A 15,410-nucleotide genomic window follows, 5' to 3' on the forward strand; every position below is an offset into this window, starting at 1 on the left:
ACGAGGGGAACAGGGGAAGGATATACGGTCGGGTATGTAGGTAACTCGTAAGGCTCTACCTCAGTACCCTTACACGTGCAAGAGGCATGCTGGGCCGGTCTTGATTGGATGCATCTTTGAATAGGAGAAGAAGAAGAAGAGTATATCAGGAACAATATTTTCCCGTTCGTATACATACATACAGTAGTGCGGAAACATTGTCGTTTTTTCGGCGGATTACATACCGCCTAGTCGGTCCTAGGTAGGAGGTAGTTTTTAGGGATGTTTTGTTTGTTTGTTTGTTTTTTGAGTTTGAGTTTGAGCAGCACGAGGTAATGCTTGTACAGCCTTACCTGGTATACGTGGTAGGTATCGGCGAACTGGCCCGATAAACCCTTTTTTTACAAGGGCTCGCGAGCTGCTCATCACATTCATCGCCCCTTTCCCGTGTTGTTGATGAGTCCGATTTGAGGCGTCGTATATCTCTTTGAGTCTCTCTCTCTTTGGAGCAATAATCGATAATCAATAATCAATAGTACTAAGAGAGTCATCTGCTTCATCAGACTTTGCGGTCCTCTCTTCCCCCCGCTGAAGCTACAAATTCAAACGGCGCGTGGACGCTTCGGAATTCCGTGGCTTTCTTCTACAGAAGGAGTCACAAGGCATGGAACGAATGAGATGCTTCAAGATGAGTAGCGACACAGGAAGAGTAAAGATACTGCGATCCATCGGTGTCCGCGTACGACAAGAAAGGGAATCTACTCTCAAGATCTCTGTTGGAGAGTAAAAAGACACTCGCATACAGGCCATGACAGGGCTAGCGACGAATCCATGTCTTCTGATCGGCAAAACACCCTTTTGTTTGGCCTGGATGAAGAAGCTGTTGCACACCACGAATTGCAAAAGACTCTTTCAGAGCACGTGGTTTGCCATTGAATGGACCAGCGCCGATTCCTAGCAGATGGATGTCTCAATGAATGGCAGAGAAGACGAGAGGCGCTGCGGAAAAACTCGGTCTGATGATAGTGGTCACACCACTTCTTCCCCCCCTTCCCCTTGCCCCTTTCCACTCAAGCATACGCCGTCAAATGGAGTGGCTTCGGTAACCAGAAATGATACACAGTCCTTCCACAGCCGTTCGATAGTCCATCCGTACACCCCTGTCCAGCGTATAGGAGGACGTGTTTTTTGATTCTCACCGGGGTCAAAATCGCGAAACACCTTTATTTCGCCGCTTGCAAGGTGCAATAACTCCACTTTCTTGATCCTCGCTGGGTATTCTGCATCTAAAAGCCGGGAACTTATACGTCTTGGGTAATTTTCAGGGTGCGGATAGACTATCGAACGGAGGTGGAAGGACTGTGTACCTCCTAGGCCCGCACAGTGGAAACGCCAGTTGGAACTACCGACATAAGTGCAATACCCATGTTTTGCAAGTACTGTCGCCAAGATGCTGGGCGAGCCAAGATATCTACGTGTGTATGTTGGCTACAGGAATTCGACCAAAGACATCATGTCAACTACATTTCTGACCATCTCTCCTCCCCAGGAGCGCTTCCACATTGTCCCCAGTCTTATGCTCACGTTGCTTTGTCCATCGACTAACAGGCGATACTCGTAGGGACACAATTGTAGCCATAGACACTTCCTCTTGTGTCGGCCACACAGTGCCCAAGATCTATACTTGTAGCATTAGTAATATGTTAGCATGAGGGAGCCTACAACGTACTATTCGTTTCTCCATTGATAGCACATGGCTGGCACTTTGTGCCACCAAAGCCGCAGATGTCGTCACCAACAGCGAGATTAAACACTGCAAAGCCAGTGAAGAGGTAGTAGTAGAAGACCTTGGGGAACATCATTGTCGTGGCTCGTCTTGTTGTATAATAGATATGGAGGCAGGCTGATTTGTGGTATCGTACAAGGGAAATGTCCTGCGAGTTGGTCGATGCGTTTTGACTTTCGATCTCGAGCAGGACAACGAGGATTCTTATAATCTCGTCGATGCCGGGAATGGTGTTCCGCCTGTTCCATCCTCCTGGGATCGGGGTGTTGGCGGTGGAAGCATCAACCATTCATTGTTCAGGCCCCGGACCCCGGTGAGCTTGGCGACAACGAGGACTTTTTTTTGAAAATACGTTCCTGGTCATTTTGGTGTTGTAGGACTGTAGGGTATCCCTAGGGCCAAGGGAGTCAGGGGTCATTATTCCGACCATTTTTTTAACTTCACGGTCCTCTTTTCCCCCCTTCCACCCTTCCCCATCCCCTTTCCCGGCCGGCCGCCATCACATCACACCGGACAGCAGTGACAGGCTGATACAGCATCAGGACTGCACTCCGTCGTCCAACTCGAAGCGACAACTGCAGCAATGTCCCCCGAACAACCACGCTATACGAGTGGTATGGCTCGCTTCCGCACACCCACGCCACACATGCTCCCTGTAACGCAACCCAATGCAGTAAGGGGTTAACTTCTCCTATCCTGGTGCTCAATTTCCTCCAACACACAAGCCAACAACCTCTTCTCGCGCCGCTTGAAACACATTCATGTCGGTCAACATGCAACAACACTACTGCTCTTTCGCTCTCGCGCGTTTGACGACGTGCTGCCATGGAGCCCACCCAGACCACCACCGTCAACAACAAGCGGCTGACCCTCGTCGTCAACGCGCCCGCAAAGGAACAAGTGCCTAATCGAGCGAGATGGACCATTCAGTACGAGTTCAAGCTCTGGCGATTGTGCGTGCCGTCTTTTTTTCCCTTTTCGTTTTCCTTCTGCCGTGCCCATTGTCCAGCGAGTGGGATGCTGTCCGTGACCACGCTACTGACTGATCGCCTTGCAGCGGAGCCTACCAAGAAGTTCAGACCTTTGAGATTGGACCCGATGCTGTGCCTTTTACACTCCACACCAACCTCCTGCGAGAGCGATGTCCAGCCTTCCACGATGCACTGCTTCAAGTCCGCGATACACCAGGAGCTCCCGCGACTCTCGACCTGGCCTCGGATCTCCTGGGCGACATCAGTCCATGTCCCGTGGATCGTCCATTTGACCTCCGCTCGCTCAGTCTCGGCCTATTCCGCGTCTTCTCTGCGTGGTTGTATACTGGCCAACTCGTTCTGCCCGACGAACATGCCCCCCGACCTCGTCCAACGACCCGTCTGGTCGCCAAGGCAGCGCACAAGACGGTCGAGCCCGTCGGCTCGTGGCGAGATGAGGACCTGATTGATGTCTACATGTTCGCGTCACGGCACGAGATATGGGAGCTCGCCAACCTCGCCATCACTCGGTTGTGGACGCAGAATGACAAACACTGTCGAACCACTGCTCTCTCTGCCATCGAAAAGGTCTTTGCCGCCGGGTGCTTCGGATGGGACGATACACTGGGTGGATCTGGGCCCAGTCAAAAGCCCTATCTGATGCGCCTACAAGACTATCTTTTGTTCGAGGGGGCTCAACGCTTGGACGACATTAAGGACTCCTGGCTTGATCTCATGCTGACGGCTCACCTGTATCCGCCTCCGTACAATCGAGCTCTACATACTCGATATCACGAACCGCCTCGAACCATTGTCACAAGTCATGACCGACACTCTCCTCGTCCTTATTGGCAAACCAATCCGTGCCATTTCCACTGCCATCTCAGCAAAGCAGACCAGCAAGTTTGCAGTGTGCGGCTTACGAGAGCGATTGATACCGCCGGCGAGCGATCAATACATCCACCGCAGCCTGTGGTGGGACCTACTATACAGTATGTCCATTCTCCATCATGACCGATCGACATGACACTAATAGACTGAGCAGCAGACTACTTCGCGGGACATGTACAGTTCTGTTGGGCCGTGGCCAAGTGCCCTTTACTCTACACAAAGAGCTGGCATGCTACCATTCGGGCTTTTTCTGGGAGACCTTTGGAGACGCCTGGCATGGTCCTCCTCACGATCGAGTGGTCCTACTAGATGAGCAGCCGAGAGACTTTGCGCTCTTCGCTTCCTGGCTCTATTCTGCGGAGATTTGTCTGCCGACAATACAGGAAGAACGAATGGAAGAACGAATGGGTGACATCCTGATTGCTCATCCCCGAACGCCTGTCGAAAGGGAGAAGGTAAAAGGGAGGGTGGTGGGAGTGACGACAACTCCACGAGGCGTACCGCGATCTCCCAAGGGCAAGGAGCGACAACGCAGCAGTACTGAAGAAGAGTGCTGCACTCGCGACTCGGGTATTGATGTCTCTACAGATTCCGACGACGTCTCGAGTCAGACCAAAGCAGACAGCACTACAGACACTGAAGAAGACGTTGATGATGATGATGACGAAGATGACGAAGATGACGACGACGACGACGACGAAGACGACGATGATGACGATGACGAGGAAATGGACGACGAGAACGACAACAACGAGGCTGCTGGCGCCAATGAAATCACTCCAGCAACCTGCGCCCGCGAACCAGAAGCAGAACAAGAGACCAATGAAGCTCGATTTCTGGTGAGGAAGCATCAACAGGACCTGATCCACCTGTACGCCTTTGCGACCCGGATGAAGATCCCCAGTCTTCGTAATGCCATCATGGACAAGTTCGTGGAGCAACGTGAAAGTGGCCATCCGTACGCCAGCTCACTGCCAGATAATCTCCGTCTGGCGTACGAGCTCAATCTCCCCAAATCTCCACTGTGCAGTTATCTCATCCAGGAAGCGGCTTTCACGTTCCGAGGGCTTCCTCGCGATCGAAGCGGGTATGCGCAACTTTTGCCGCCTCAATTTTTACACGACTTGCTGGAATACCAGTTTACGAAAGGAATTTTTCCCAAGCTACGAGAGCAGACTCCTAGTTGGCGCTTGAACCTCTGCGAGTTCCATGAGCACGCTACCGCGCACGATGCCGCCGCTTGCACCGCCAGGAACGTCCAGTGGCAAGAAGCGTTGAGGAAAAAGGGGAGCACGTGGGAGCCTCTCAAGAAGGAATTCCAAACTCCCGAACGGAGTGGCAATGGTGTGGAAGCAAGGAATAGCAAAGGGCAAGCCCCAGACGGTTCTCGACTGAACAGCACTCCTGTACCAAAGACCACACCTACACGTTCCTCGTCTGCACGCCAAGCTGCCACCAGGTCGCCAGCAACAAGCTCATCACTAGACTCGCCTCCCATGATGCATCGAAGTCCGCCCAGCTGTCCGCTACCTATTCCCAATCGCAACATCAACAGGAGCACCACTAGCATTGCGTCCACCTTGTCCTCGATGTCAGTGATGGAAATGACCTCCCCGACTGCTCCCACTCGACCTACCCTTCCGCATCGCGATAGCAACCAAAGTGTCCGAAGCGTGACATCGACTGTGTCGTCGCAGTCAAGAACATCTATGCAGCAACCCAATACCATCTCTGGTAGCGGTCTCGGAGAGCTCGCCAATGGTCGATTCGAACGTACACCGATCCCAAGGAGTCGTGTTTCCTTTTCACGCCCCCGTGGTCCCGCTAGCCCAGAATCTTCGACCATGTTCGCCAGACCACTGCCAAGTCCCGGGATTGTTGATGATGCGAGCAGAGCGAGTGTGGCGTCTGTTTTATCAGGAATATCAGTAGATGAAATCCAAATCGTGCCGCAAGTGGGTAAGTGGGTTTCAGGAGAAGGTGAATCGAAGCAGCCCGACCCGTTCACGCACGAGGGTCCTAGTATCAGGGCTCGTCCTCATTCCATCGCATCTGAAGGTGGCACGATTACTCCACCATCGATTTCCACCAAGGATACCCAAGAAAAGTCCGCTCCTCCGCGGAAAGCTCCTCCTCCCATTCCGAAAAAGCCACCATACGAGGATTTGCTGGCCTTGCAACGGGATTTGCCACCGATTGTAGCCATGCGCGGCAGTGCACCGGTGATGAGGAATAGCATGTTCGGGGACATTTCCTGCCATGTACCACCAGCACCCTCACGGCAAAAGTCGCAACCTCCTCCTTCCCCATCTCCGTCCGGTCCGACATTCCTCAATGCCACTACCATCACCACCACCATTACCGCGGATAACGCCAAAGCCGGCAATGCCAGCGGAACACGTCGAAGAAGACCCGGCATTGACGTATTTGAATACCTCTCTTATCAAAACTCCAGCAGCAGCAGCAACAACAACAAACCCGACCCGGCTAGCACATCCATCACGACCACTACATCCATTACCACCACGACCAATTCCTCCTCTTCCTCCGGAGGAGGCGGAGGTTCCCAACAACAACAACAAAATTTCCCTCCTTCCCCTCCCCCACCACCTCATCCAACCACAATTCCTCAACCGAAAGTCCTCATCGGAAACGTCTGTGGTGAAGAAGCTCCCCCTTCTTTCTCCTCCTCCTCCTCTTCATCTTCCTCTTCCTCCGCAGTTCCCGAAAAAGCCAAAGCAGTACATTTCAGTCGCTATCGCGTCGCGGCCCGCGTAAGTCGCTTGACAACGCATATGACGGGTCGTTCTTCTTCGGCTTCTGCTGCTGCTGCTGCTGCTGCTGCGAGGGACGGGATGAGAGGGACTATTCAGACTGTTGTGGAAGAAGAGGAGAATGGTGGGAGTGGGAGTGGGGGGTCGAAGAAAATGGAAGGTCAGCAGACAAAGGGAAAAACGAGTAAGTTACTTGAGGTGGGAGATGTGTTGAGTCCGGAGGGGATGAAGATTTTACTTTGAGAACTTTTTTTTTTTTTGGATGGAGGGGGGTGGGGGATAATGGAGATTTTTTTTTGTGTCCGTCTCTAGGAGTGTGTATATAAGCAAATAAATAGTGTGATATATTTCGGACCAAAAAAAGGGGGCGGGCGATGGAATGGAATGGAATTGGAATTGGGAAAGGGGAGGCTTTTTTCAAATAATGGGATAGAAAAGGGGACCAGGAATCGGGCAAGGGGAAGAGAAAGAGAGAAATGGAAGGGGCAAAGGATATCACAAGGTCTTACACCAATTTATTATGTATCCATACCAATGTATATATAGTTGAAAATCTTGGATAGTGTTTCCTTTTGTCGCTGGCATTGCTACGAGTGATGTAGAACTTGGCAGTTTTTGTAGAGAGACAGAGATGGGAAGAGAGAGGGAGAGACCTTTCGGAATAACCAGTTGATCCGGCCGATGTTGATGACAGTCACTCACTCCACACCCCACGGCAGTCTACCCCGCATCTCAGATAATGGCCAATCTATAGATAGATAGATAGATGGCAGTAAACGTCCACCTTCCAAGTGACTGCGTTCCCTGTTTCATACTTCAGTACATACCTAAGTTATATCTCCAAAAAATGACCATCTCCTTATCTCCCATCTCCCGCAACGCCGCTACACGAAACTTCTCAACGAGCGGCGGAGCACGAGCAAGCATACTCTTCCAGCTCGCCGCCCTCTCCAACGCACGAGAAACGCAGCACTTCAACAAGAGATCCAAACTCGACCGCTACGAGCATAGTCCGAATTTGAAACTCATCAAGACGAGTGAAATCGACCCTTATCCTGTCCCCACAAGCAACGTCGAGAAGTTTTTGCAAAATGGTACAACACCAGTATCATCATCATCATCATCATCATCAACGGCGAAACCAGCTTTCAAAAAATCACATAATGTAGTAGTACCTGCTTGGGATAGCAAAGCTCTCGCAGCCGGACGAGCCATACTCGCAGATTCCGCTCGGCAGAGAAGTCAAGTAGCACGGGTAGTTCGACGTCTACGGAGACGGGAGTCTCGAGGGACTCGAATTTTGCAGGAGAAGCTTGAGGCGCTTGCAAAGGAGAGGCAGAGAATGCGGGAAGAGACGAGATCTGCGGGATTTTTAATCTTGCTCTCGGTGGCTACTGCTACGGGGTTCGCCGCGTGGACGTTTTGGCCGACTAAGTCTGTGGTGGTGGATAGTGCTGCTGATGCTGCTGATGATGCTGGGAGACAAATCATGGAGCAGGCGAATGATGTTGCTATTACGCCGGTTTACTCCCCGGCTGGTACTTCTTCTACGAATGCATCTGTTGCGACGGGACTTGACAGGGGTGTTTCCACGACAGCCGCGACGAAGGGTCCAGACACCGCCGTACCTACTTCACTGCTTCCCAAGGAGCGTGCCACTGTTCAGCCTGCCCCGATATCATGGTCTTGGAGGAATCTATTCTGGAAGCATCAATAATTAGGTATTAACGAAACCATCACGATACATCACCACGGCAGAAACCAGAGCCAAATCAGATCAGAATGACTTTTTTTCCCTCTTAAAGTATCCTTCCCTCTTCTGGATCTATAGCGCTTCGAACTTTTACAATAAGACTAGGATGTTGTTTGAATAAGCAAAGATAAGAGATCTATGATTGTCAATCGAGTGGCTATCAGCTGTGCTATATATCTACGAGGTTGCCTTAATCCCTTTCCTTTTACCTCGGCAGTTATAGTAGATGCCTACCCGAGATGCCTATATGCTGTATGCTCTATCAACAGATGTTTCTACCTTTTCTGCTATCGTACCCAACTGCGAACGAACGACTTTAGCTCGATACAAGGGGACTACTACTGTTACATTAGGTACACAACATTATAGCGCCTAACACCCTCTACCGCTTCTTGTCGAAGGTATTATCGTCTGTTTCCTATAAACTAGTAACTCCTACGGCGTTTTGAATAGTACGATACCTGACATCGAGCTAGTCTCTTAGTTGTTGTTATTACTAAATCCGGCTGCGGCTTTTTCTTCTTCTTCTTCTTCTTCTTCTTCTTCTTCTTTCACGATTTCATTGGGATTTTCATACTGTTACTGCTTTGCTGTGTAAGACGGATACCTTAATAGAAGGTCGAGTTCTACCTTAGGGAGTACGCTACGGGAGTCCTCTAGTATATCTACTGTAGCTGAGGTACGTCAGCGTGTCAAGCATGACGTAAGGAGCATCCTATCCATGCACGCTTTCACATGCAAAAAGTGATCCTTCCTAATAGAGAGGTATACTCAACCGGTATGTGGATCCTACCTACCTCCGGTACTACCTGAGCGGAGTACAAGTTCGAGGTGTCGTTCACGAGAAGAAGTTTATTTAAAAACATTATGTACATACATGTTGTACGACATGTACTTTGTATAAGCAGCTATGAATAGATAGATGGTAGCGATGCAGACCGCTGCGTTTCGTTCTTCTTGTTATCAACAATCTTCGATGTTGATGTTGATGCTGTTTGGATTCCCAGCCTGTGGGTATTGCTTTCTCCTGGATTTCCTGTTGTCAAGTGTGTTGGCGTTTCATCCTTCCAGGATACTCATGGACATCATTCGTCTTCCTCCTGAAGAACGTGTCTTGCATGCTGTGTGTCTTGTGCATTGCCCCCTTCTCACAGAAGCGTCCAGTCTTCTGCGTTGCTTGGCGGTGCCTGGGCCGAGTTGATCCATTTCTGTTTCCAATCGTGTAACCTCGGCGTTGGTGGACAACTTCTTCCACCTTGATGTCGTGTCGTCTCGCGTTCAAAGTATGACAACGTTTCGATCGTGTTGACAAGTTATCAATTTCACTTCATCAGTGCGACTGCAATCCGATTGTCATGTGACACGTCATCTGTCGTTCCTCACGTTCGTCTCGATGGGCCCTTAGAAATTTGGCGAGCCTGGCCCGGCGCCGGAGACGTCAGCGATGTACACATGCGTTCGGCGGTGCCCTCACACAGCCTGCTGCTGCAGCAGAGGCGGTAGGGTGCAGCGGCGACATGTTATTGCTGATGTGTCAACCAGGTCTGCTCGCTGGTCTCGGTGTCAAGGTCCGTCCTGACCTGGCATCATCATCTTGCAAACTCGTCATACTGCCATAGCCAGAAATCACGGAAGCGACTCTGCTATAATCGTCATCATCCCCTCCCCCGGCCGAGTCGTGAATCTCGGCTGCTTTCGGGGGAGGAGTTGATTGTCACTCATCAAGCTCCAGCAACCTCCTCAGCACCTTGATCTCGGCATGATTTCGGTAATTCTTCATACGATGGCACCAGATGACCGCCCCATCATCGAAGAGGAATTCGCCACCAATCTGGAAAGGGTTGCCACCGCGAATGATGTCTCGCTTTCTGATTCCATCAGGATCCTTCAAACTGTCATTCACTGTCTTGAATTGGCCCACTGCCCAGGAAGCAGTGCTAATGTCACTCATATACTCAGGTCGTTGCGTTCCAATATTCAAGGATGGAGTCATGCCGAGCTTCTTGAACAGTTCTCTCGTCGGTTCGGCGTACATGGGAAAAGGACAATTTGTGAAGGTTTTGTAGTGGGGAATCAGATCCGGCTTTCCACATCCAATCACGATGATGGATGTCGGGATGGGAATGGAGAAGTAGTCACGCATGGTGATGCTGTGGGTGAGAGCTTGCAAGTATGCTTGACATGCACCGCAGTAGAAGTGGCGGATAAAGATGACGAGCTGTCGCTGATGGGTCGCTGTGGCTGGATTGTGAAGGGAGCCGAATGGGATGGCTTTCCCCTCGGCATCGTAGATGGGGATGTCTTGCACCGCTGCGAGGGTCGCACGATCAGGACAGTCGTCAGAGACCAGTCCTCCGAGATCATCATCCGAGCGGAATCGTGCAAACCAATCGTCAGGAGAGACGACGTGGATGTGGTCATCCTTCGACTCTCGCGGATCATCACTCGATGCCATAGAGGGTGCTGATGTGGCCTCAGTCTCGGTAGTGCGCTGGGAGAAGACCGAGTCGGTCATGGTGTGCCGTGAGGGCTTGCTGAAGTTGCTGAAGCGAACAGCAGGGAAGCCAGGCGAGGTAGGAGAGACAGCAGCGGAGTTGGAGGCGCTTTTGACGACTCGCACGTCGTCGGGGGCATCAAAGGGCATCTCGAAGCGAGAAGCTCCCACGGGGGAGACATCTCGCACGGCGCTGCTCATTCTGGGACTTGCTCGGGGCTGCGGGTACAGGTGATATCGCGGGGACATACGTGGGAGGATGGATGCCAGAGGCCAGCGGCGGGGGCAGAGAAGAAAGATGGATCAGTGGTGTGACGAGAAGAGGGTGCCGCTCGAGCCGAAGGCAACGGGACAGCCTTACGCATAGTAGGAGGAGAAAGAGGAGGAGAAGCAAGAGGAGGGGGAGCGCCGACTGGTGGTGGTAGTAGTAGTAGTAGAAGAAGGCAGACATGATGGGTACCGTACGTGATGAGATGGATGCGGCTGCAGGTGGCCCTCGAAGCTGGAACGGCCGCCTCAACTCTGCAGGTGCAGTAGCCTGTGTGAGGTTGAACCCTTTCTCTTCCCGTCGCCTCTCCCGTCTGCTTCTGCCACCGTCAACACGCCAAAACGGGCAATAGAAGCTCTCGACCGCTCTCTTACCACCACCCGCTAGACTCCACTCGACTACTTGCGCCCACAGCGCCCATCTACTTTCCACTCGCCCCTCTCCACCATCATCACCGACCGTTCGTTGCAGCCGGTGCCCGAGCCGCCGCTGCTCGGTGCGGCGCAAAAGCAAGCCCACGCGAGCTTCACGACGTCTCCGAGAGCTCAGCCACGCGCATTCGACTGGGGCTGCCTGTACAGCTCCCAGACGATGCCAGAACGTGCGGCAGACAACGACTCGGAAGCAGCACGCGCGGCCATGTGTGCCAATATGGAAGGTAGAATGATGCTGTGGGATGGAGTAGGCCGCCTGCCGAGACAACGATCGACTCGTCCGGGCAACTCCGCCGCAAGGCCCATTGCCGGCTCCTGCGCAGCGCAAGAGAACAATCTGAATCTCGATGACAATAATAATAACAAAAATCCACTCCACGACTCAAGCGTGCAATTTGGATTGGCCACCACCGCGCACCTGCTGTGGTCTGCACGACTCGACGCGGGGATCATTTTCCGACTGGTGGCCGTTGGAGGACGCTGCCACTTGTAACAATGACATGTTCAACTCCATTGGCATCAAACAAATCAAATATGTCAAAGCACTCGAACTAGAGGGAGCTATCCGTTTCGGCCACGACATGGCGCTGCATTTGCTGAGATATGATGGGGCAGTGCAGTGCAGTTCTAGCTGCGTACTGACCGCGGAGTCGTGGACCCTTCGGGCGGGCGCTTGGTCTCTAGTACATGATGATGATGATGATAATGATGATGATGATGATGATGATGATGATCTACTTCTCTGATATTTGTTTTCTTTTTCGCTTTTTGCAGCATTCGAGAATATTGGCCCAAGTTCAAACCATGTTTGATTCATCTTCAACCAATTTCGACTGCTGATTAATTTCCCGAGTTGAATCGCGAGTGTAGGTACACACAATTTCCCACTCTCGTGACTCTCGTGAAAATGGCATGCTGCCTGCTCTCTCCCGTCATGCTTGTAGGTACCTATCTTCTCCAAATGGAAGGAAGAAAAATAACAAGCTTCGTAGCTGGAGCTGAACAGAGCAAGCTCCTCGTGGCGGTAATCGCGTAAGCCGCACGACACACGTTTCAACGTTTCACCTTCTGAAAACGCTGTGCGGCCCCGGGCTTCTGGAATAGAGTGTCTCGGCTAGGGACGTTGGTGTTCCTATAGTACCTGTACATTCGGTACAGGACTTAGTCACCTTCCACAGCCGTTCAGAGTGCAGCAGGATTCATTCCTTGTCGAGGATCGCTATTAGTAGAAGGGTTTGCACCCCTGCAAGTGGCAGTTGAAAATGCCGTCTTTTCACGGTAGGACTCATGAGTAGAGGAGATGCGACATAGCTCTCGCGCACTAGAGTCAGTGACCTAGCAGGTAGCTGTTCGAGACATCTCACACGTGAACATGTCTATACCTACAATCCATCTTGGACGTTTTGGGTCATATTGCGTCGTAGGCGAGCAGGGTCTTCGAGGGTAGTCTATCCGGTGCCCAAAGCGGTCTCGCTCATGCGGAACCTGCCTGGTAGGTACAGGTACTGCCAGGTCATCCAGCACGCTGCCAGCACGCTGGGACTCTAGTAGGAGTTCGCAGCGAGCTTCAGCCTTCAGCTTCGTACGAAACCTCGACCGGGCCAATGCTGGAAGAAACATTCACGCTCGTCCATGCGTTCATACTTTACAAGTTTACGGTACATCGCAACAGGGTCAAGTAGTGTATAGTGCTCAAGGATTCCATCGCATAGTGTAAAATGAGAAAAATAGCAGAAATATCAGCTAATATCTTGGCAGACATGTGACCACAGTCACCACAGGACTACGAGTGCTATTCGCTACGGCAGATCGGACGCTAGCTAAAGGACTGCATCACGGCAGTCCGCACACGTTGCAGGCTGTTGTGGGTCTTTCAAAGGTATATATGTACAGTGCCGCAACCTGCCTCACAATCAGTGACTACCCGACTGCAGGTATTGTTTGTACTGCAAATGACTTATTCTCTCGCAACGACAAACCTGTCACTTATGATTATCTTATATCCAATGTGCTCTGCCGTCCCGGTTATAGGGTCCTATATGCCACGAGTAAGGGGCTTTCCTGGAAGCAATACCGTACAACTTACAAGACTTCAGAGGCTGTTATCGTCGCCGATAGCCACTATCAATCATCAGAGTTTGGGATACGTTACATACCTATCAAGGATTCAAGCCCCTCGTTTCTGCTAAAGCCAAGTCGTACGATAACGTGTTAGCTAGCGTATCATAAGCCTCTATAAGGGCGCCCTATAGCTGGCTGCATGTTTGGCGTAGTAGTAAGGTCAATGGGGATTTCGTCCTCTGCAATATGGCTACATACCGAGTTGCTTGGGTCGGAGAGAGTAGTGCAGCACCGAGAGGACCTTACTTCTTGTGTTGTGATTGATTACATGTAGGTATGTTACTACCTATGTGTTTGTTCAAAGGGCGCAGACAACTCAGACGAGCATCCCGGGGGCCGACCGACCTGTCACATTTTGGGTGCCGGATCTGGTAAGTTCTGGGTTCCACTGGGGACTGTTCCATGTCTAGTGCTTGGCAGGCAAACGGGGCTTACTAGGTATTTACCCCCTTCCACTCGCCATACCTCTATCTCCCGCCGCCGACTACACCAAGACCACAACCAGACATCTCAATCGGTAATCCTCGTGTACACGCACCACCAACCAGCCCAACATGGAAGAATGCGAGACTTGCTCCCGTCAATTCGGAAGCTACTCAGCTGCCGCCCAGCACATGAACGCCCTCAATCACTGGAAGGTCCACGAGTGCGAGACGTGCAACTTCTCTTCCATTCACGAGGATAGGGTGGACCAGCATATGGACGAATACGGCCATTGGGGTCCCAAATACGGCTGCGAAGCATGTAGCAAAAAGTATTATACTAAACAGCAAGCCCGAGATCACATGGACAGGCGCGACCACTGGCGTCTGAACTGGTGCGATGCATGCGAGCGTGGCTTCCAAAATGCAAATAATCTGAGAACGGTATGCCTGAAGTAGAATTCTCAATTCATCTCATCGTATACTTCTGCTGATCTATACGTATCAGCATCTCAATAGCTCCGCACACCAAGCTGGAAGCATTTCCTGCCCCTTTTGCAAGAAACCTCATACTACGGCAAGCGGCGTAGTGCACCACGTCGAGACCGGCTCCTGCCCACGCGCGCCGCAAGTGAACCGCGAGTTCATTTACAAGATGATCAACCAACGCGACACCACGGGAGTCATCACCAACAAGCAAATCGCCTGGCACGGCGAAGACAACTCCGAATCCATCGCCACCGCCGCGAGCTGGAATGGCCATGGCTATCAGTGCGGTCTTTGCTCCAGGTCGTACAGTGCGCTCCGGTCACTGAACCAACACCTGAGCTCACCGGCTCACAAGCAAAACATCTATCACTGCCCTGGCCGAGGATGTGGAAAGCAATTCAAAGCTCTGGCGCCTCTGGTTAACCACATGGAGAGCGAGAGTTGTGGAGTCATGAAGTTTCAGAGAGTTCAACAGACCATGACTGGTGTTTTGACTGGGCAGAGAATGCTTACTTTCTAGCCTACTGAACGAGCTCTTGGTACATACATCTCACAGAATTGACCGATCAACATGAACATGGTAACAAGTGTTGAGCGGCTGATAGAGACTGGTAGAAACGACGGGAAATGGCAAATCCCCTTGTGAAGACACTTTGTTGATTTCCACGAGCGAAGCCGAGGTAAATCCGAAGTGAAGTTGACTTTGGACGCAAACATCAAAGGGTACGAATGCACATCTCCGACACGTGAGAAGTGACTGCAAGAGCGATACATCGACAAGAGTCACGAGTTGACTATCTTTGTGCCGTTCCAAAACACTCGCTACAATCCAGCTCTATGCACGCTATACATATGTATTCTCTGCAAGATATTTTACGTAGATACACTTAAAATCGAGCACTAATTATATAGTAGTAAATAAGAACTAATTATATAGTAGTAGTAAATAAGAAATAATGACTTACAAACGATAGATCCAGCATAACAGTATATCTACATCTCTCTCTCTCTCTCTCTCTCTCTCTCTT

General features: G+C 51.3%; 5 protein-coding genes across 5 annotated transcripts; 4 read left to right on the plus strand and 1 right to left on the minus strand.

The window, feature by feature from the left end:
• Nucleotides 1-2,590: 2,590 nt before the first annotated feature.
• On the plus strand, nucleotides 2,591-6,644 carry SEPMUDRAFT_135213 (uncharacterized protein; the record flags this gene model as incomplete). The annotated part of the gene is made up of 3 exons (XM_016902691.1): nucleotides 2,591-2,718; nucleotides 2,823-3,728; nucleotides 3,782-6,644. The coding sequence occupies 3 exons, from the start codon at nucleotides 2,591-2,593 to the stop codon at nucleotides 6,642-6,644; spliced, it is 3,897 nt and encodes a 1,298-aa protein (XP_016757886.1).
• A 604-nt stretch (nucleotides 6,645-7,248) lies between these two features.
• Nucleotides 7,249-8,144, plus strand: SEPMUDRAFT_135214 (uncharacterized protein; the record flags this gene model as incomplete). Its single annotated transcript, XM_016902692.1, has 1 exon — nucleotides 7,249-8,144. One exon carries the CDS (start codon nucleotides 7,249-7,251, stop codon nucleotides 8,116-8,118), a length of 870 nt encoding a protein of 289 aa, XP_016757887.1. The 3' UTR covers nucleotides 8,119-8,144.
• An 851-nt stretch (nucleotides 8,145-8,995) lies between these two features.
• Nucleotides 8,996-10,819, minus strand: SEPMUDRAFT_150918 (uncharacterized protein). The gene has a single exon (XM_016906472.1). It carries the CDS (start codon nucleotides 10,796-10,798, stop codon nucleotides 9,869-9,871), a length of 930 nt encoding a protein of 309 aa, XP_016757888.1. The 5' UTR covers nucleotides 10,799-10,819; the 3' UTR covers nucleotides 8,996-9,868.
• A 281-nt stretch (nucleotides 10,820-11,100) lies between these two features.
• On the plus strand, nucleotides 11,101-12,064 carry SEPMUDRAFT_135216 (uncharacterized protein; the record flags this gene model as incomplete). Its single annotated transcript, XM_016902693.1, has 2 exons — nucleotides 11,101-11,190; nucleotides 11,304-12,064. The coding sequence occupies 2 exons, from the start codon at nucleotides 11,101-11,103 to the stop codon at nucleotides 11,841-11,843; spliced, it is 630 nt and encodes a 209-aa protein (XP_016757889.1). The 3' UTR covers nucleotides 11,844-12,064.
• Nucleotides 12,065-14,019: 1,955 nt separating this feature from the next.
• On the plus strand, nucleotides 14,020-15,246 carry SEPMUDRAFT_135217 (uncharacterized protein). Its single transcript, XM_016902694.1, has 2 exons — nucleotides 14,020-14,337; nucleotides 14,402-15,246. Exons 1-2 carry the CDS (start codon nucleotides 14,026-14,028, stop codon nucleotides 14,900-14,902), a joined length of 813 nt encoding a protein of 270 aa, XP_016757890.1. The 5' UTR covers nucleotides 14,020-14,025; the 3' UTR covers nucleotides 14,903-15,246.
• Nucleotides 15,247-15,410: the final 164 nt, after the last annotated feature.

This window comes from Sphaerulina musiva, assembly GCF_000320565.1.
Source record: "Sphaerulina musiva SO2202 unplaced genomic scaffold SEPMUscaffold_9, whole genome shotgun sequence".
NCBI classification, from domain to species: Eukaryota; Fungi; Ascomycota; class Dothideomycetes; order Mycosphaerellales; family Mycosphaerellaceae; genus Sphaerulina; species Sphaerulina musiva.

Bases quoted from the DNA above. Each gene is read 5' to 3' on its own strand.
- SEPMUDRAFT_135217 (XM_016902694.1), top strand. From the start codon at position 14,026: ATGGAAGAATGCGAGACTTGCTCCCGTCAATTCGGAAGCTACTCAGCT. The intron at 14,338-14,401 runs GTATGCCTGAAG...TATACGTATCAG, and splicing joins ATGCAAATAATCTGAGAACG to CATCTCAATAGCTCCGCACA.
- SEPMUDRAFT_150918 (XM_016906472.1), bottom strand. From the start codon at position 10,798: ATGCCCTTTGATGCCCCCGACGACGTGCGAGTCGTCAAAAGCGCCTCC.